The sequence below is a fragment of the Drosophila santomea genome, chromosome 2R (genome assembly GCF_016746245.2).
Source record: "Drosophila santomea strain STO CAGO 1482 chromosome 2R, Prin_Dsan_1.1, whole genome shotgun sequence".
NCBI classification, from domain to species: Eukaryota; Metazoa; Arthropoda; class Insecta; order Diptera; family Drosophilidae; genus Drosophila; species Drosophila santomea.
The window spans coordinates 6,846,005-6,863,894 of NC_053017.2; the positions used below are offsets into that span (position 1 = coordinate 6,846,005).

At 46.4% G+C, this 17,890-nt stretch overlaps 6 protein-coding genes across 12 annotated transcripts; 2 read left to right on the top strand and 4 right to left on the bottom strand.

Annotated features, from left to right (window-relative positions):
- The first annotated feature begins 59 nt into the window (after positions 1 to 59).
- Positions 60 to 2,308, top strand: LOC120445775 (UDP-glycosyltransferase UGT5). Of its 4 annotated transcripts, none has more exons than XM_039626375.2 (4): positions 60 to 139; positions 239 to 497; positions 738 to 1,114; positions 1,180 to 2,308. In XM_039626375.2, the coding sequence occupies exons 2-4, from the start codon at positions 243 to 245 to the stop codon at positions 2,096 to 2,098; spliced, it is 1,551 nt and encodes a 516-aa protein (XP_039482309.1). In that variant the 5' UTR covers positions 60 to 139; positions 239 to 242; the 3' UTR covers positions 2,099 to 2,308. The 4 variants fall into 4 exon arrangements, with proteins under 4 accessions (XP_039482309.1, XP_039482307.1, XP_039482308.1 ...); XM_039626373.2 differs by having other exon boundaries at positions 62 to 99; XM_039626374.2 differs by having other exon boundaries at positions 63 to 167.
- Positions 2,258 to 3,948, bottom strand: LOC120445776 (sterol carrier protein 2). The gene is made up of 4 exons (XM_039626378.1): positions 3,793 to 3,948; positions 3,392 to 3,715; positions 3,142 to 3,332; positions 2,258 to 2,983 (listed from the first exon to the last, which is right to left on the bottom strand). Exons 1-4 carry the CDS (start codon positions 3,883 to 3,885, stop codon positions 2,320 to 2,322), a joined length of 1,272 nt encoding a protein of 423 aa, XP_039482312.1. The 5' UTR covers positions 3,886 to 3,948; the 3' UTR covers positions 2,258 to 2,319.
- A 520-nt stretch (positions 3,949 to 4,468) lies between these two features.
- LOC120444317 (sterol carrier protein 2) lies at positions 4,469 to 6,870 on the top strand. The gene is made up of 5 exons (XM_039623862.2): positions 4,469 to 4,626; positions 4,952 to 5,275; positions 5,335 to 5,525; positions 5,595 to 6,478; positions 6,541 to 6,870. The coding sequence occupies exons 1-5, from the start codon at positions 4,582 to 4,584 to the stop codon at positions 6,729 to 6,731; spliced, it is 1,635 nt and encodes a 544-aa protein (XP_039479796.1). The 5' UTR covers positions 4,469 to 4,581; the 3' UTR covers positions 6,732 to 6,870.
- Positions 6,871 to 6,924: 54 nt separating this feature from the next.
- LOC120444316 lies at positions 6,925 to 12,921 on the bottom strand. 2 transcript variants are annotated; one of them, XM_039623861.1, is made up of 8 exons: positions 12,113 to 12,920; positions 11,742 to 12,025; positions 10,411 to 11,439; positions 10,201 to 10,341; positions 9,997 to 10,136; positions 9,798 to 9,937; positions 9,432 to 9,722; positions 6,925 to 9,364 (listed from the first exon to the last, which is right to left on the bottom strand). In XM_039623861.1, the coding sequence occupies exons 1-8, from the start codon at positions 12,630 to 12,632 to the stop codon at positions 7,731 to 7,733; spliced, it is 4,179 nt and encodes a 1,392-aa protein (XP_039479795.1). In that variant the 5' UTR covers positions 12,633 to 12,920; the 3' UTR covers positions 6,925 to 7,730. The 2 variants fall into 2 exon arrangements, with proteins under 2 accessions (XP_039479795.1, XP_039479794.1); XM_039623860.1 differs by having other exon boundaries at positions 11,742 to 12,921.
- A 188-nt stretch (positions 12,922 to 13,109) lies between these two features.
- LOC120446263 lies at positions 13,110 to 14,627 on the bottom strand. 3 transcript variants are annotated; one of them, XM_039627138.2, is made up of 3 exons: positions 14,470 to 14,627; positions 14,138 to 14,413; positions 13,110 to 14,073 (listed from the first exon to the last, which is right to left on the bottom strand). In XM_039627138.2, exons 1-3 carry the CDS (start codon positions 14,527 to 14,529, stop codon positions 13,243 to 13,245), a joined length of 1,167 nt encoding a protein of 388 aa, XP_039483072.1. In that variant the 5' UTR covers positions 14,530 to 14,627; the 3' UTR covers positions 13,110 to 13,242. The 3 variants fall into 3 exon arrangements, with proteins under 3 accessions (XP_039483072.1, XP_039483071.1, XP_039483073.1); XM_039627137.2 differs by having other exon boundaries at positions 13,110 to 14,082; positions 14,470 to 14,626; XM_039627139.2 differs by having other exon boundaries at positions 13,110 to 14,082; positions 14,138 to 14,392; positions 14,470 to 14,621.
- A 22-nt stretch (positions 14,628 to 14,649) lies between these two features.
- Positions 14,650 to 17,711, bottom strand: LOC120446262. The gene is made up of 4 exons (XM_039627135.1): positions 17,553 to 17,711; positions 17,390 to 17,481; positions 16,470 to 16,758; positions 14,650 to 16,411 (listed from the first exon to the last, which is right to left on the bottom strand). Exons 1-4 carry the CDS (start codon positions 17,558 to 17,560, stop codon positions 14,734 to 14,736), a joined length of 2,067 nt encoding a protein of 688 aa, XP_039483069.1. The 5' UTR covers positions 17,561 to 17,711; the 3' UTR covers positions 14,650 to 14,733.
- Positions 17,712 to 17,890: the final 179 nt, after the last annotated feature.

Consider the following 17,890-nt stretch of genomic DNA (forward strand, 5'->3'; position numbering starts at 1 on the left):
ATAAGTATATGTATGCTTTCGCCGCCTAATCGAGCTCTTTTTTACTCGTCGCTGTCAGTTGGTGCTCATCTTTTGATTGTTCCGGATCTATCTCCCCGTGTGAGCCGAACGCGTTGATTATTATTTCTGTTTGCTAATTGTAAATTTAGAAGTGCATTCCACAGCATGTAAAACTCATATCATCACGAAAATCGATTTTCTAAGGGCTTGATCTTGACCCTTTCCCCTTGCTTTCCAGCAAAATGTGTATTTGGAGGGCTTTCTGCCTGCTGGCGCTACTTTCTCTGGCCGTTTCCAGCGACTCCCTGCGAATTCTGGGTTTGTTTCCGCACCCGGCCATCAGTCACTTTAAGTTCTTTCACCCAATTATGCGCGGATTGGCCGAGGCCGGTCACAGTGTGGATGTCATCAGTCCCTTTGAGGACAAGGACCCTCCAAAGGGATACAAGGACTACCTGCTACCGCCCTCCACCTTGACAGACACTATCAACTTAGAGGTGCGTTCTAGAGTCATCACAAAGTGAGTAGGTCAAGTGTCATAAGTAATGTGACAAGTGAGTGGTGATGTTATTACTTTTCAAACGATATGAACTCTGAAATGTGTATCGTCACCCCCGACATATTATTGTAGTATGTATTATATTTAGCTTTCGTCAGCGCTTATCTCAGCTTTAAACCTATCCTATCCGTACGAGTATAGTTTTGTAAGGAACTAATTTTTTGTCTCGCTTTACCAGGACTTTGAACGGCCTTTTCGCTTCCTATTTCAATATATCGAGTTCTTTATCCTGTACAACATGGGAAAAGAGGACTGCAATACCACACTGCACAGCAGAGCCCTAACAGAGATCCTGAAGAATCCTCCTGGCTACTACGATGTCATTTTACTGGAGCAATTCAATTCTGACTGTGCGATGAGTGTGGCCCATGTGCTCCAAGCTCCGGTCATAGCAATGAGCAGCTGTGCCCTGATGCCATGGCACTACGAACGATTTGGAGCCCCTCTGATCCCGTCATATATATCAGCATTGTTCCAGGGACAATCCCAGGAAATGTCCTTTGCGGGACGATTGGGCAACTGGATTACTGTCCACTCCCTCAATGTGCTGTACAAGTAAGTGGTCTATATACTCGTATAATTAAAGGTTTCGACCATATCCAAAAATTAATCTTGTTTAGACTATTTACAGTTCCCGCCGGAAATGCCTTGATTAGACAAAGATTCGGTCCTAGAGTGCCGTCCACGGAGAACTTGGTGAGGAATACTTCTTTGATGCTGATCAACCAGCACTTTTCGCTCAGTGGACCAAAGCCACTTCCCCCGAACGTCATCGAAGTAGGTGGTGTGCACATCACTCCACCCAAAACACTGCCTTCCGATCTTCAGAAAATACTGGATAACGCATCCAAAGGAGTCATTCTAATTAGCTGGGGCTCTCAGCTGAAAGCGAGTTCTCTTCCCGCTGCCCGGCGAGATGGAATCGTTAGAGCGATTGGAAGATTGGAGCAGGAGGTCATCTGGAAGTATGAAAATGACACGCTGCCCAATAAACCACCTAATCTCCATATCAGGAAGTGGCTGCCTCAGAGAGACATCCTAGCTCATCCAAATCTAAAGGTATTTATGTCCCACGGTGGCCTGATGGGCACCACGGAGGCGGTGTCCAGCGCTGTACCCATTGTGGGTGTCCCAATTTACGGCGACCAATCGCTCAATATTGCCGCATTGGTGCAGCGGGGAATGGCCCTGCAACTAGAACTTAGGAAACTGGATGAGAATACTGTCTACGAAGCGTTGACGAAGGCACTGGACCCGTCTTTCAAAGCGAGAGCGAAGGAGGTGGCCTCTGCGTACAACAACCGCATCCAGGGTCCCTTGGAGACGGCCATTTGGTGGGTGGAACATGTGGCGGAGACGAAGGGAGCTCCTCTGACCCAACCAAGCGCCGTGCATCTCTCCCGCTTTGTTTATTACTCCTTGGACGTATACTTGGTGGTGGCCCTAACCCTGCTACTACCTGTGATCATGCTCTTGGGATTAGTTCGAATGTGCAAGAGAAGAGAGCCCAAGGGTGACCACAAGCTGAAGCGCAAATAACCCAATCAATAGATTACTGTTTTGGTCTTCAAGGATTGTTATCGGTTTTAAACTATGAAATTAACTATTGATATTTCTTAATATGTGATATATTATCAGATATTAAACTACATTTTACCAAAACACAAACCCACACCTCTGTGAAGTTTAAAAACCCTGTTAAGATTTATATAAAACAGATCACTTTTAATAAAATATATACAAAATCAAGATCCCATCCCTTACAATTTGGCCTTATTGGCACCCGGGAAACCCAGACGATACAGAGTCACCACCACAGCTCCTCCCAGTCCCAGATTGTGCTGCAGAGCCAACTGGGCATTGGACACCTGGCGCTTCTCCGCCAATCCACGGAGCTGCCAGCAGAGCTCAGCACATTGAGCCAGACCCGTGGCGCCCAGAGGATGGCCCTTCGAGATCAGACCACCACTTGGGTTGACCACGAACTTGCCTCCGTAGGTGTTGTCTCCAGCGTCGATGAATTCGCCGGCCTTGCCCTCTCCACACAAACCAAGTGCTTCATACGTGACCAACTCGTTCGCCGAGAAGCAATCGTGCAGTTCCACCACCTGGACATCCTGGGGCTTGTACCCACTCTTGGCGAACAGACGCTGGGTGGCCAAACGAGTCATGTCAGTTCCAGCAATCTTCATCAAGCTCTTGTCGGCAAAGGTGGACGCCGGGTCGCTGGCCATCTCCATGCCCACAATCTCCACAGCCTGCTTTTCCAATCCGTGACGACGCACGAAAGCCTCGGAGGCGAGAATGGCAGCTCCAGATCCATCGGAAGTGGGACAGCACTGCAGCTTTGTGAGCACTCCCTCCACAACCTGGGGCGACTTCATAATCTGCTCCAGAGTGTATTCATCGCGGAACTGCGAGTAGCTAAAAGCAACAAATGGGAACAGATAAAGCGACATGTGTGAGGATCAGCTGAATGCAATACAGCCATAGGAGTGGATGATGGTCAATGGTCTACTTATTTCTCTGTTTCTAGCGATAAGATAAGCGCACGCCTAAGGTGAACTTTCGACTAAACTTACGGATTATTGACGGAGTGCTTGTGGTTCTTCCAAGCGATCTTGCCGAAATGCTCGGGTTTAGTGCCATACTTCTTCATGTGTTCCTTGCCGGCATTGCCGAAGATCTGGGCAGCCATGGGACCAGCGCCGATCTCGGTCAGTTCACCCATCTCGGTGATGTGGCGCTCCATAGGATTGGCGCGATCAAAGTACTATTCGAGAATGAAATAATGTATCAACATTTGGTTTTGTAAGGATTGCACTCTTTTACCTTTGAGGACAGGGAACCACGTTCCATCTTTTCGAATCCTAGAGCTAAGACGCAGTCAGAGTTTCCGCTCTCCACGATCTGCTTGGCCAAATAGAGGGCACTCGATCCCGTGGAGCAGTTGTTGTTGACGTTATAGACAGGAATACCGGTCATTCCCACCTCGTAGATGGCGCGCTGTCCGCAGGTGGAGTCTCCGTAAACGTAGCCGGCCACCGCCTGCTGCACTTCCTCGAACTTGATGCCTGCATCCTGGAGAGCTTTTGTAATGGCTTCTTTGGCGAAGTCCGGGTAACAAACATCTGCTCGGCGACCGGGCTTCTCAAACTGCAAGAAATTGGAAGATGATCGGATAGATTTAAATTACCCAAGGCGGCACAAAGTTCAATTTTCCGCGGACGAACCTTGGTCATGCCCACTCCGATAACGTAAACTCTGGTCTTGGTCATTTTTCGGCTGTTTGTTCTCTGCGGGATCACGGATCTAACTTTCTGCATCGACTGTGGTGAATCAATGGGTTGCGGACTTATATACGATAGATATGGTAAGACCAGCTCCGTCGGATCAGCTTGTTTCCCGTTAAATTAATTGTATGCAGTTCAATAAATTGAACCCATGTATACCACATCGTCCAGATTCCCATCTAGAATCTGGATCTTTAAAAAAGTATGCCTAGGTAATATTGTATATATTAGCACTTCTATTGTTCGTTCATTAATTTTAATCCGCTAAAAATAAATAAATCATCACTATCAGCAGGGCCACCAGCTAAGATACCATTTTTAAATAATTTTCAATGCTTTCAAAACTGTGGACTGATAGGAGAACTCTAGCAATGTTAAAAAAGGAACTGATTTACATATACATATTAATGGCACTTTTATTGTGTTTTTATGGATTATCCGATTTGTTATAATTAATAGACCTCTCAATATTAAGTCTGAAATAAATTTTACAATTTGTAAATAACAGTTTTATTTTTCCAGGGATGCACACTATTATACGAAGCGGGCGCCTAATATTCAAACGAAATCTGGTCACCTTGTGCATTTCGGTATCGATAAACGATAGGTTCAGTCGGATAAAGGCTCCTATTATCGCCAACAATCGCCTTTCATACTAACATTTAGTTAATTGCTCTCGAGCATTAGTTGCGGTATTACCTGTTTTACTTCAGATTCAGCAGTTGCAAAATGTCGAAGACCCGTGTGTACGTTGTCGGTGTGGGCATGACCAAGGTGCGTGTTCAAAAAATCATCAATTTGAGACAAAAAAAATATAACCAAAAGAAATGTTCAAAGAGCGGCTTCGTCGGCCTGCAATTAGCTTTTATATTGAGCAATCTTAAGCAATTGGCGGACTTTGAACTGCGCTGCACTTAGTACGCTAATCTGCTCTCGAATGCTAGTGGCTCCATGCTATTATCATAAATATAATTATTATAACGACTATCAGAATCGATCCTTTGCCCCCTGAAGTGGCACGATTAGAATTTTAATACTTTTCGCTGTAAATCTCTAAGAATCTGGTATCAATCACTTTGTTTTCCTGTCCCGTCTACAGTTTGAGAAGCCCGGTCGCCGAGCTGATGTATGCTACCCGGATTTTGCCAAGGAGGCAATCACAAAAGCTCTCCAGGATGCGGGCATCAAGTACGAGGAAGTTCAGCAGGCGGTGGCCGGCTACGTTTACGGAGACTCCACCTGCGGACAGCGTGCCATCTACGAGGTGGGAATGACCGGTATTCCTGTCTATAACGTCAACAACAACTGCTCCACGGGATCGAGTGCCCTCTATTTGGCCAAACAGATCGTCGAGAGCGGAAACGCAGATTGCGTCCTAGCTTTGGGATTCGAAAAGATGGAGCGTGGATCCCTGTCCTCAAAGGTACAAGAGCGCTGTCCTTACAAAACCTAATGTTGATACATTATTTCATTCTCGAATAGTACTTTGATCGCGCCAATCCCATGGAGCGCCACATCACCGAGATGGGTGAACTAACCGAGATCGGCGCTGGTCCCATGGCTGCCCAGATCTTCGGCAATGCCGGCAAGGAACACATGAAGAAGTATGGCACTAAGCCAGAGCACTTCGGCAAGATCGCTTGGAAGAACCACAAGCACTCCGTCAATAATCCGTAAGGGTTAACTATATAATCATTGCAGTAATGCCTTATCTAATCGTGGGCCATATTTAACCCGCTTAGCTACTCGCAGTTCCGCGATGAATACACTCTGGAGCAGATTATGAAGTCGCCCCAGGTTGTGGAGGGAGTGCTCACAAAGCTGCAGTGCTGTCCCACTTCCGATGGATCTGGAGCTGCCATTCTCGCCTCCGAGGCTTTCGTGCGTCGTCACGGATTGGAAAAGCAGGCTGTGGAGATTGTGGGCATGGAGATGGCCAGCGACCCGGCGTCCACCTTTGCCGACAAGAGCTTGATGAAGATTGCTGGAACTGACATGACTCGTTTGGCCACCCAGCGTCTGTTCGCCAAGAGTGGGTACAAGCCCCAGGATGTCCAGGTGGTGGAACTGCACGATTGCTTCTCGGCGAACGAGTTGGTCACGTATGAAGCACTTGGTTTGTGTGGAGAGGGCAAGGCCGGCGAATTCATCGACGCTGGAGACAACACCTACGGTGGCAAGTTCGTGGTCAACCCAAGTGGTGGTCTGATCTCGAAGGGCCATCCTCTGGGCGCCACGGGTCTGGCTCAATGTGCTGAGCTCTGCTGGCAGCTCCGTGGATTGGCTGAGAAGCGCCAGGTGCCCAATGCCCAGTTGGCTCTGCAGCACAATCTAGGACTGGGAGGAGCTGTAGTGGTTGCTCTGTATCGCCTGGGTTTCCCAGCTGCCAACAGCGTGGTTCGCAATCTGACCGCTGCCGGTAAGTCTGCGACCAGTGAGGATGGCTTTAAGGTGGCACCCCTACTGAAACTATTGGAGCAAGCCATGCAGGAGGATAAGGACAATCTGATAGAAAAGGTGCGCGCCATTTATGGATTTAAGGTTAACAACGGGCCCAATGGCCAGACCGGATTTTGGGTGATTGATGCCAAGCAGGGCAAGGGAAAGATCATCTTTAATGGAACACGTAAGCACATATTACGCATATAAAGCAAAGTACGATACTAAGGGTTTGGTTTTCTACTGCAGAAAAATGTGACGTTACCTTTATCATAAGCGACGATGATGTGTTTGAGCTGCTGACAGGAAAGCTGCCACCCCAAAAGGCCTTTTTCCAGGGCAAGATCAAGATCCAGGGCAACATGGGATTTGCCATGAAATTGATGGACCTGCAGCGATCCGCCCAAGGAAGGATCGAGGAGCTGCGCTCCAAGCTATAAGCTCCTCTTCTTGTGCAATGCAACATCTTGGTGGCTTTGGATCTGTTAAACCTAGTTATATAAATATATCCAGCATACGCTTTTTATACGACTTTTGTATTATTCTGTAGTGATTAAACTGTTATTTTCGCAATTGAAAGGTTGAATTATTTTTTTGGTATTCAAAAATCCGAATCAAGTCAAAAACATTTTCTAATTTTGTACGATCCGAATCTTTATTGTTTCTTCAACGTGTAAGCTGGCTTAATTCTATTTATATATGGTATATATATAGTATAATAATAATGTGTGTATTGTTCTACGCACTTTTAAAACACTTTTCAAAAAAGTTGTTGAGAAGGAAATCAAACTGGGACCTTTAAATTTATGGTTTTAAGGAGAACGAGTGTCTCTGGCCAATATGTGCATGCCATTTAAATATACACACTATAACAGTTAAGTGTACCAGCCTGCATTAAAAAACTGTCAATTGTTGTTTCTAAAAAGTGCTTGCCGTGTGGTTGGTGGTGTAAATAAATAAAAAACTACAATTCTATCAAGTGTCGCATTTTGAGCTTATGAATCTATGTTTCGTTATCAAATATAAGGGTGTTTGAATGTGAAGTTTAGGACTACATGTAAGCTTTTGGCTATATACAAAGGAAGATCTCTGGGCACTGGATGAGATTTTACGCAGTCAACACAAAACTGTGGTTGCTTGTATCGAACAACACAGAATAACAATTCTCATAAAACTGGTATAGCTACACCCATACAGAATGTGTAACCTGATATACGGAAGATTTGCGCTCCACTAAAAAAACTATATAATTGTATGCGCAACCTTTAGTAAGTGGTAAAATTCCATTTCAGAGTTGAGATCTTCCTTTAAAGGATTCAGCTACTCGTATTCCGTTAAACGAAATTCCGAGTGCTTTTAAATTTACAAAATATATAGTTTCACATAAAGTCCAAATAGGAGCCTCTACTTTCGCCCTCCTTCCTTTTCTTCTCCCAATTTCAAAAGCTATTATTGGAACCGGCGTATGAGGAAAGCGAACTATTCGTTGTTGCCGATGATGTCGATGATGAGGAGTTGCTATTGGGGCCACTCCCCGCTGGCTTGTCCATGCTAGCTATGATGGATCCCAACAAATCAGGTCTCTTCGTCGTGCCTTTCGCCATGGAGACGCGATTTCCCGAAGCGGAGCCTGCGATAATGATCTTGTGGGAGGGCAAATTAATGGTTTTGTAGGTGGGTTTCAACGGGGAAACTGCGGCTGATATGGGCATTGTGATACCACTGCTTTTGGTGCTTGGAGGAGGCGGTGGCGGTGGTGGTGCAGTGGCCCGTGATGGTGGCAATGGAGGCAAGGGTGGCAAAACCACTGACATTCTGGTTAGAGGCGTCAAAGAGCCCGGAAGAACCACTTTTACAATTTGACTGGGTGGCGGAGGAGGTGGTGCAGCTACAATTGGTACTGGTGGATGGATAAAAGATTTTGGTATGGGCGCAGAAGGCAGACTGGAGTGAGCACTTATAAGTGTTGAAGAAGTATTAGGCAATGGTGTAGAAACAACAGCTGGGGCTGGTTCTTTTGGAATCGGTATATCCATCTCTACAATCTCCTCGGTACACACTTCAGAGACCTCCTCTTCGTGATCAACGATCAATTGTGGTGTACTCTCCACAATAAGCTCGTTACCCACATCTTCAACCGGATCCGGAGGCGGCGGCGGTGGTGGCGCTGTTGCTGACAAAGCTGTATTGGAGGTACTGATATCACTTTTGCTGTCCGAAACGATCTTCACTTCTATCTTGATCTCGGGTTCCTTTTGATTTAGACGATGGATGAAAGGCGTCTGAGGCACAAGTGGCGGTGGCAGTCCTGACAGGATAGATGGCGCAGCTACAGGAAGAGTGCAAATAGGTGGTGCAGAAGAGGGTGTGGCCATAGATTTCAGTGTAGCAGCTGCTGTAGCAACAATTGTAGGATTTGAAGCATTGGGAGCTGTGTCATTGTTTAACCTGGGAATTTTGGCGGGCGACGGCTCACTCAAAGAGCTCTTTGCTGGCGTTGCATGTTTTTTTGGAGTTTCGATTTTCTTTTCTTTTTCCTTCTCCTTCTCCTTCTCCTTTTGTTTGCTTCGTTCCTTTTCCTTGTCTCTATCCTTCTCCCTAGACTTTTCCTTCTCCTTATCCTTTTTGAGCTTTTCCTTTTCAGGAGTTTCAATTACCGCCGCTTTGGTGAGCTTATATTTGTGCTCCAGAACCATTTTCCGCATATCGATCTTGGAGTCATCCTTGCTGGTCTTCTTTTTGGGTGTGCTAGCCCCACTAGTGCCGCTCTGACTGCTGCTGTTGCTGTTTGTTTCCTGTTGGCCCGGCGACGAACTTCCTGCAGCTGGCTGGTCGTCTATGCTGCTCTCACTAGATCGCCGCTCCTTGCCGTCAAGGTCAATTAGTTTCTTCTTAGTCCTGCCATCATGTGCCCTCTTTGATGGCGTCTTTTTGCCGCATTCGTCGTGGCTAATTGGGTTTGGCAGGATTGTTTGCTTTTCCTTGTAGTGAGGCGTTTCGGCCAGCACAGGGTTATTTTTCTCGTTAATCACCTCCTGGCCGGGATAATACTGTCGCAGTCGCAAGTGCCAAGCTTTAGAATTGATAATTTTAATTTAAAAGAACGATTCAAAATATAAAAATGGCATTCAATCTCTTACCTACGCTTGTAACCGCCGTCACTGTGCGAAACTGGTGAATTATGTTGCGGGGTAAGAAGTATATGTCATTGTCGCACAGCTGAATACGGGCGTATCTGACGCCCTCGCGGCGTAGCTGGTTAAGTTTGGCGTCCTCGATCCACTGTACGCACTGTGAAATTGGCGGCTCGTGCAGGTCCAGCTGCAGCATTTCCACCATTGTGTTGAAGTCCTGGGCGGCAAAAGCGACCACGTCTTTGGTGATGCGGTTCTGCGAGTCAGTTTGTCCACAGTGTACGGCCTTCAGTATGCCTGCGGAACGGTTAATGAAAACATAGCGCCGATTAGTCGATTTCAGAGTCAACATATTAATGCGAGGCAGCTCACCAACTGCTGCGGTGGTGATGCGTTCGTGGCCATGGCCTACGTGATCCGCATGCGCCTTGGTCCGATCCTCGATCATCGTCTCCCGGGCCTCCGACAATCGGGGCAAATATTGTAGGTTCCTCAACTCATTAATACGAGTTCTGCATTTAAATTGTGTAAGTTAGTGATTTTTAAGAATATTTTTCCTAATGCAACTAACCTTTGCCTTTTTAGTGGAGTCTTGCTGTTCAACTCTGCTGTGGGGACCAACTGCTCACCAGCTCGGATCCAGAGGATGGGACCGTCGTTCGACTGACGAGGATCCGTTTGGAGTATGGAATTACAAGCCCAAGGCATGGTCTAAGACAAGAGAATTATATTAGGCAAGTGTTTTTTGCATTTAGCATTAAGTAAGTAGGTTTACCTTTCGTAAAAATGGATTCATTTCAATACGACCCAAGAGGTCTGGGAAGTATCCGCCCACCTCTTCGTGCACTTTGCCAACCAGACTGATCTGATGCAGTGGTCCGTATCGAAAGGTTCCTTGGCAATAGTTGCGAACCACCTAAAGGTGAGATATTAGCAAGATTTGTAAGATGTTTTTCTTGTTAACACGCCATGTATATAAATTTACCTGCTCGTTGTATTGCGACATCGTACAGGTCTCGATGTCGGAATTTCGTCCGAGAACTCCCGCCTTTACCGTCAGCGTTGAGTAGTTCTCGGCCATGTGCTCGAGGAGATCGGGTAAATATCTCGCCGCATCGTGGACAATACCCATCACGTGGTGGGCATACCCTTGTTCATCCTCGGCAAAGCACACCTCAAAGAACTCATCCACTAGCTCCTCCATTTCCTCTGGCGACAATGCGTCGATTTCATGCTGGTACAGGTGAACAATAGAGGCCCCGCCATTTGGATATTGCTCCACCTGAAAGTAGCAGCCGTACTTTAGGTTCTCCAAGCCAGCCGGCGGTTTCCGGTTGGGCCTCGGCGGCAGGCTCTGAACCGTTTGCCAGGGTCCAGTTGCTGGTGCATGCTGCAAGCACTGAACGCCCACGCTGGTTCGCCGAATCTTGGAGCGCTTGTAACACTTGGAGCACTCCCGAGATGAAGATGAGGAGTGGCGAGAAGTTGACGAGGAACTCTTGTGATGGTTGCTGGAGGATGAAGAGGACGAAGACGTTAAGTAGGATTTGCGGCTGCCGCTACTTTGGCTGGAGGAATGATTGCTGGCCGTGGAGTTCGATCCCGAACTGGTTTTCGGAGCCGGTGAAGGCATTAGCTTGGAGTTGGAGCCCTTGTCTCCAAAATGAAGCTGTCTGGAAACCTCATCTCGGGTTTTCGGTATCGCCTCTCCATTTACTAGAGGTTTGTTTGGCTTCTCCGTCGATTCCGTTTTGATTTCCGCTTCAGTTTTTATGAGGTTACTAAGTACTAGTGATGGTTCTGCTTCCCCTTCTAGTTTGGTTTCTACGGGTTCTTTTTTGATGACCTCCTCCACCTTAACCTGCTGCTCGAGAGCAGCAACCACCGCCTGAGGCAAAACAGGATCTGCCCCCGGATCCTTCGACTTTGAGGAGCTGTTCTGACTGCTCCGGCTGCTGTCAGAACTTCTCCGTCGATGCGAGTGCGAGGATGTGCTGGACGACGAGGAAGGAATCTGAAAAATATAAATTTTTAGTGTTTCGTTGTTTTTGCTTTGATGAACAGCTGTACAATCTTGTAGTGGCTGCTACTGTTTACTTAGCACTATGTACACTGTGAAAATATATTATAAGCATGTAGTACATCAAATATGAAAGGTTCAAAGAATTTTGACACATTGTATTCAAAGAAATTTAAGTTCTGGAAATGGACAAGAGCGCTTAGTTCGAAGTTTGGGAGAATCAAACGATTTGTGCAACATCGAATGCTTCTGTTTCCGTTTGCTTTACGCACTTTTGGAACCGTTCCTGGACTCACCTTCTCCCGATCGCGCTCCCTTTCACGTTCACGTTCCCGGTCCCGGTCCCTATCACTGCGGTGATACTTCTTCTCCTTGCTGCGCGATGAGCCGGACTTGTGGTCGGTCTCCTTGGAGGGTTTGGAGCTGCTCTCTCGATTCCTGTCGCGCTCCCGCTCCTTGTCCCGCTCCCTCTCCTTGTCCTTGTCCCGATCCTTGCTGCTGCTGCTGTGGTTGCTGCTGCGCCGATTCTTGTCCTCAGCCCGCTCCTTATCTCTCTTCTTGCTCTTGTGGCCGCGCTCTTCTGCAGGCGGCGTTGGCGAGTGGGTGGGTGTGCAAATCACATTAGTTGACATTGGATTCGTGCTCTGCGAATTTCGCTTTACTTTACCTGTCTTCTCGTCCGAACTTGTGCTTGTTTTTGTTGTCTCTGCCGAGGCGGTTGTTTTTGCAGTTGTTGCTGTGGTTGTTGTTGCCGTGGGTGCCTCTGCAGTTGTTTTTGCCGCCGATGATGATGCTGCCTGTTCCTCTTCAGCTGCTGCCAGCATTGTAATTGCATTTGTTGTTGGGGTATTTGCGTTCCCATCGCCTGACTGCAGTAGTTGTTGCTGCTGTGTGGGTAAAGAGTTGCTAGTTGTAGTTGTTGCTGTCGCTGGTTCCACTGGTGTATTTGTTGTTTTTGCTCCGCCCTCTGCGCTTGTAGTTGTTGGACTGGCATTTCCGCGGGCATTTGCGTTGTTGTTTTCCACTGCAGTCCCGTTGCTTACGCCCTTCTCTGGCGCCACCCGCTGCTGGGAAACTGCGCCCGCTCCTTCCAGGGGCTTCTCCTCCGGTTTTTGTGCATTTTCCGGGGATTCCTTGCCGCCGTTGGCCAATTCTACGTTATTTTCGCCACCTCGAGTATTCTCCATGTGTTCGTGTGTGTAGTGGCACACACACGCGCGTAGGGGTGTGTGTGCGTGTGTTGCCCTACGCCTGTATTGAATATCGATCAGTCGGCCGTCTACGTGACGCCTCTCAGCTAGCCGTGTCTTTTATCTTACGCTCCGTTTTGCAATTCACCCGCGCCTTCTTCCACGGGATTTTCATGCGACTGGCAGAATTTCCGCAGCGGCGTTTTCAGCGATTCGCGAATAGTTTTTTTTTGTTCTAGAAGCCGTCGCGCACTGTCGTTATTCAACTCTACTCTTCAGATGTAAAGCGTTTATGAACACTGTTCTATAAACAGTGCTATGTTAGGCGCCACCTAGCGGCAACCCGCGTATCAAGACCTGTGAATGAAAAATCGATGGAAATATCGAAACATCGATTTCAGCACTTAAGTGCGCCATCTATAGGCGATACTTATTCGGCGCGACATTTAAATTAATTAATCGTAAAGTTGGTAATGCTTTTTCTGTAAATTTATTAATGTAAAGAACTTCTAAATTGTCCCACAGGTCTTTACTATTTGCTACTGCCTCTCGTAAAATGTTACTGTACTGATAAAATATATCAACACTACATAAACAGAATTCAAATTTAACATTCCGTTGGGCTGTTTTGCTCCTTTCCATCGGTTTGTTGCTTATAAGCTTTTCTGATTAATGTCGGGACCTTAGCCAGGTACTCCATGAGGGTCATTTCGTCTTTCAGAGTGTTCAGATACATGCGTTGAATGTTTCTGATAACCGGTTCAAGTATTTTAGTCACTTCACCAGAACTGTCACTTAGATTCAGGAGTTCTAGATCGTCTGGCGTAAGGATACTTAATTGGTGACTCCCGGCTGTGGGAACCACTGTTTTCTCAGTTTTAGTATCGGGCGCAGCTCTTCTGCTCTTTTTCGGCTTGGCACTGAAGGATTTCTCATCGGGGTGTACTTCCTCTCTTTTATTCTTCACTTCAAGTGTAAACGCGTTCAAGGCCTCTTGGACTTCTATTTGAGACCGAACTGCTGCTCTGAGATCGTCTCCGCTTTTCGCACTGATCACTGTTACTCCGGACGGTTTCGATTTGGAGTCGTTGGAGGAGGAGCACTTACTGCAAGGAGCGAACTTCTGGAATCGTTCGCCAACAGCCTGGCAATGAGCCTTGGCCGCTTTAAGGTGGTCAAATGAGTCTTTCTTTTGCTTCTGGTGGCTTAACCGAAGTGGAGGTTCCTTAACATTACCACCCCCTTCCCCCTCACCGTGTTCACTTTTACTAGATGGGTACGCTTCGAAGGACAGATTCTTATAGAGGAGGCGGTCCCCACAGCCTTTTTCAATGACTGCCTTCTGCTTCTTGCTATCATTAGGAAAATATACTGGACGAATTGGCTGTTTCGGTGTGTAAATTGGACTGGGTTCCCTCTCTACCTTCAATTTCGACTGCTGTTGACACTTCGGGTGAATTGGGTATTAAAAATCAAAAATATAATACGCCAGAAGTGCTTACCTGTTGATTTTGAGCCGGTTGATAATTACCATTAGAACACTTTTTGGAAAACGAGTTATGAGCCCGATGAAAGTGCTGCTCATGGTAAACAGGGGATTCACGATCTTTGCACGAATGTTTTTTATGATCGCAATGATGGTCTTGTCTTCTCTGGTGTTTATTTGTTGTACAATGGTGTTTGCAGGTCTTAGGCATATTCTCTGTAGATTTAATTTTCTCCTTACGCGAACGGCATTCCAGGTCCCTGAATTTAAGCTGCTTATGGGCGTTAAGTGGCTGCGTTTAAGGCAATGCAACTATCAAAATTAGACCTTTTAATTCAAAAGACTCACTGGTGGATTTGGCGCCCCATGTTCCTTTACTTGCTTATAACATTTGTTGTTTTTCTCCATAGTCCAAGATTGGGGGTAAATGGACCAGGTTTTCGAAAGGTATATTTTATATTGTCATGTATAACCCCGAGTACTAGACCATGTCTAAGCTTAAAGCTACGAGCTGAAACCATTTTGAACTACTGGATAAATAGTTTTTATTTCGCATAAGTTATGCATATACATTCCCCTTCAGGCCAAGAGTAGGGGCAAGATTCATTCCTATTACAGAGTAATTGTTTCCATATATTGTTCGAAGGATCTGGTGATTACTGTGTGATCGGGGGCCAGGTGGGTATCCGCCATCACAGCCAGTCTATAGTTGTCCCCAAAGCGATGAAGATTTAGGGATAGGCAGGTCTTCGATTGTGGTGGCCGGAAGAGTAGAACATCCTGGACTTTCTGACCCCAGACCGCTTGAAACTCAGCAGTGGCTCCGTAGATTTCAGTGATTGTGATGGGAAAGTTGTATGAGAAAAAGTTGATGAATATTTTGGTGATAACATGAGGCAAAAGGGATGTGAGCAGGCTGTACTTTGTCTGTCCAATAGAAGCTAAATAAATTATGATCTGTTGCTTTCTGATTCGTTCAACAATCTGATGGAGTTCTTTGGTGTGATTTGCGTCTGGTTGCCTTAGAGGCAGTTGCAGAAACACTACACCCCCAATATTTTCAGATTTATCCCCACTTCGATCTGTGAAGTACCCTTTATCTATGGTCCTACAAGTGGTGTTCAAGTAATTGGGTACTTTCAAGTCCCCTGAGAAAGTATTAAAGTAATCGTGAACAGCCCCGGCCAAGCAAGTTAAACTAAAGTCGGATTCTCGGAGATCACTGTTGAATTTACCCTGATTTCGGGTCCTTAGTTGGGCGCCATCTATTGATCGCCCAAAGGAGACTATTTTCCTGCCGGCATAGGACTTTTTATGCAAAATATTTAACTCCTTAGTGGGCTGTTCGAAGAGCACTTCGTAAATATTTCGTGGGGCCTGAAAAAGCTCCCAGATAATTTTGAAAAACTCCAATTGGGCGTAAAGTAGAAGGGGTACGTACAAGTGGAGTCTGGCGCAATAGGTTGAAGTATACGAAGTTTTGCCTTTGATCAAAACATCACCAAAGGCCAAAAACTCACAGTAAATGTGGTAGGGTAAGAGCAAAACGTGATTCAGATTTAGTCGCCAAAGAAAACGTGTACCGACCTTGGCCAAATTAGTTGGCTGCAAGCTCTTATAAACCGCATTTCTGGCCACACACCAATTCAAATTTCTTTGGTCTAACTCCCTATGCAGAAGCAATCGCATTGTTTGAAAGCGACCCACTTCATTTCGATAGCTGACTGAACGCCTTTTTAGTTTCTTGAGCATAGTTCGACTCCTCATGTAGCCTAAGATGACATTTACCAGCACAATTACGACCAAGGAAGACAACTGGCTTAGGTTTCCCACCTGACTACTGGACGTAGAGCCATCGGGAGTTTCGAGAGATTCAAATTCGTAGATGAACTTCTGCCAACGGCAGATGACCAGATGGATTATGTGATTGATGAGTCTGCTAATGTGTTCCGGCTTTCGCACAAAGCGGGAGAGTTTTGGACTCGAGCTTTCCCCCAATCCATCGCTTAGGGTCATCACGGGTTTTTTATGAGGATCCTGTAGCAGGAGCATCTCACTCACATGCAGGTCCTCCTCCTCGGCAATTATCAGGTGGTGTAGCTTAATGAGTATGTAGTAGGGATGAGTGCTATCCGAGTTGGGGATCACAATCACCTGCCACTGGGGAAGATCTGATGGGATGTACTTCGTGGCCAGCTCGCTGACATACTCCTGGATATTCGATTCGGTAACTGGACGACCTCGGTACTTGTGGGTGCTGAGCAGGACGTGGTTGTTGATGTTGAAGCCACTGCAAGAAGAGCATTGTCATTGGAATCTATCATAGATGTGTACTGTGGAGCACCCACCTGCTATCATTCACCCACGCATAGTGCCCCCAACAGGTGACGAGTTTTTGACGCAGCTTGGGGAACCTGAGCATCCCAGTCTTGTCCCTCAGATCAGTCAGATGCTGGGCATAGGCCATCCGTATCCTGTCGAAGTCACAGTTGCCCTCCACTTGCAGCAGGAAGTGAAAAACGCCCGCATTCTTCGGCGTGTCGATTAGAGTCCGGATCTTCTTGGACTTTGAGATGGTCAGGTTCGGGTACTTGATGCTCAGCACATAGTTGGAAAGTTCGTTGCCGAAGTGAGCACCTGAGAATATGGATTGGGATTAGAAGCGTCGAAATTAAATAGCCACCTTGGCACCTATAATTGAGTAGATCATGATACCCTATATTGGAAAAGTTAACAACTAAGAATAATAGCCTGTGATTAAATCAATTGAATTTAATGGATTGCGCGGGCCAGATTGGTTCAGCTTCTACGCCAATAATCCTAATCAAGCACAAGAGTTTCATATACAACATTATCCCCGACGATTAGCGGGTATCAAGCAGTGAAGACTGGTCTTATCAATGGTGAAATTTTTATGAGTAATTCATTTGGTCAAGGTTCGCTCGGTCGCTTGTCTGGGTTCCGCAAAGGTGCAACAGGTAATCTGTATTATTTATAAACAAAAACCTTATCTACACCACTTTCTCTACGACTCTCACTCTCTCAGCGTCCTCTATCTCTCGGGCTTGGCTTGGGTTTCCTGGGCCAGCGGATGATCCTTTGGCTAATGAGAATCATCGTCGGTTAATCAACCCATGGGTCGTTTATTTATATGGCCGGCCCCTTTTGAAGTTATTGATTTGTGCGGCTTATCAGTGGGGCAGCGCGTGTCGCGGATCGCCGATCATCGATCATCGATCACTGCAGGGGATGTATGTCGAGCACTTACACAGGAATGATAACAGCAGCAAAGGCACTAGCATCAGAGCAACCACAAAGCAGAACAGGGTCTTCAGCAGCGATTTCAGTTCCTGCCAGAAACTGGGAGGTAGGAGTATATTGTTAGGAGCTTTCGTATTTCAGTAAATCATTCCAGATCTGCCTAGTCCCACCTTTCCATTTTGCCGATCAAAAGATTGCAGCAACCGCCTTCTAAGCAATCTGTATTTTAGCTGCACTATAGTATGTACACCTCCGATTCTTCGATCCGTCTTGCTTTTTTCCAGCAGCTCCCACGTTCGAGTCTCCCAAAGTTTCGAATACAACTGATCATTGGGGACGAAGCCCCGCGTGAGATTCGTTTTATTGAGCGGCTTATCAGCAAATTGGAAGCACTCGCTCTTTCACTTGCACTGCAATGCAAAATTGAAACGTAATCAATTTCGTTATCAGAATGTTTATGTTTGAGGATTTCAAATCGGAGCGGGAGTTATTTTCTATGTAAAATCTA

Coding starts and splice junctions, on each gene's coding strand:
- LOC120445775 (XM_039626375.2), top strand. CDS start 243: ATGTGTATTTGGAGGGCTTTCTGCCTGCTGGCGCTACTTTCTCTGGCC. Junction 498..737: donor CAGACACTATCAACTTAGAG/GTGCGTTCTAGA, acceptor TCGCTTTACCAG/GACTTTGAACGGCCTTTTCG. Junction 1,115..1,179: donor TCCCTCAATGTGCTGTACAA/GTAAGTGGTCTA, acceptor AATCTTGTTTAG/ACTATTTACAGTTCCCGCCG.
- LOC120445776 (XM_039626378.1), bottom strand. CDS start 3,885: ATGCAGAAAGTTAGATCCGTGATCCCGCAGAGAACAAACAGCCGAAAA. Junction 3,333..3,391: donor GTGGTTCCCTGTCCTCAAAG/GTAAAAGAGTGC, acceptor ATTCTCGAATAG/TACTTTGATCGCGCCAATCC. Junction 2,984..3,141: donor AAGCACTCCGTCAATAATCC/GTAAGTTTAGTC, acceptor TGTTGCTTTTAG/CTACTCGCAGTTCCGCGATG.
- LOC120444317 (XM_039623862.2), top strand. CDS start 4,582: ATGTCGAAGACCCGTGTGTACGTTGTCGGTGTGGGCATGACCAAG. Junction 4,627..4,951: donor TCGGTGTGGGCATGACCAAG/GTGCGTGTTCAA, acceptor TCCCGTCTACAG/TTTGAGAAGCCCGGTCGCCG. Junction 5,526..5,594: donor AAGCACTCCGTCAATAATCC/GTAAGGGTTAAC, acceptor TAACCCGCTTAG/CTACTCGCAGTTCCGCGATG.
- LOC120444316 (XM_039623860.1), bottom strand. CDS start 12,632: ATGGAGAATACTCGAGGTGGCGAAAATAACGTAGAATTGGCCAACGGC. Junction 10,137..10,200: donor TGAATCCATTTTTACGAAAG/GTAAACCTACTT, acceptor CTCTTGTCTTAG/ACCATGCCTTGGGCTTGTAA. Junction 9,723..9,797: donor CATCACCACCGCAGCAGTTG/GTGAGCTGCCTC, acceptor ACCGTTCCGCAG/GCATACTGAAGGCCGTACAC.
- LOC120446263 (XM_039627137.2), bottom strand. CDS start 14,529: ATGGAGAAAAACAACAAATGTTATAAGCAAGTAAAGGAACATGGGGCG. Junction 14,414..14,469: donor ATGGGGCGCCAAATCCACCA/GTGAGTCTTTTG, acceptor CCTTAAACGCAG/CCACTTAACGCCCATAAGCA. Junction 14,083..14,137: donor AACCGGCTCAAAATCAACAG/GTAAGCACTTCT, acceptor ATTCACCCGAAG/TGTCAACAGCAGTCGAAATT.
- LOC120446262 (XM_039627135.1), bottom strand. Junction 16,759..17,389: donor GCTGCTGTTATCATTCCTGT/GTAAGTGCTCGA, acceptor CCATATTCTCAG/GTGCTCACTTCGGCAACGAA. Junction 16,412..16,469: donor GCGTGGGTGAATGATAGCAG/GTGGGTGCTCCA, acceptor CTCTTCTTGCAG/TGGCTTCAACATCAACAACC.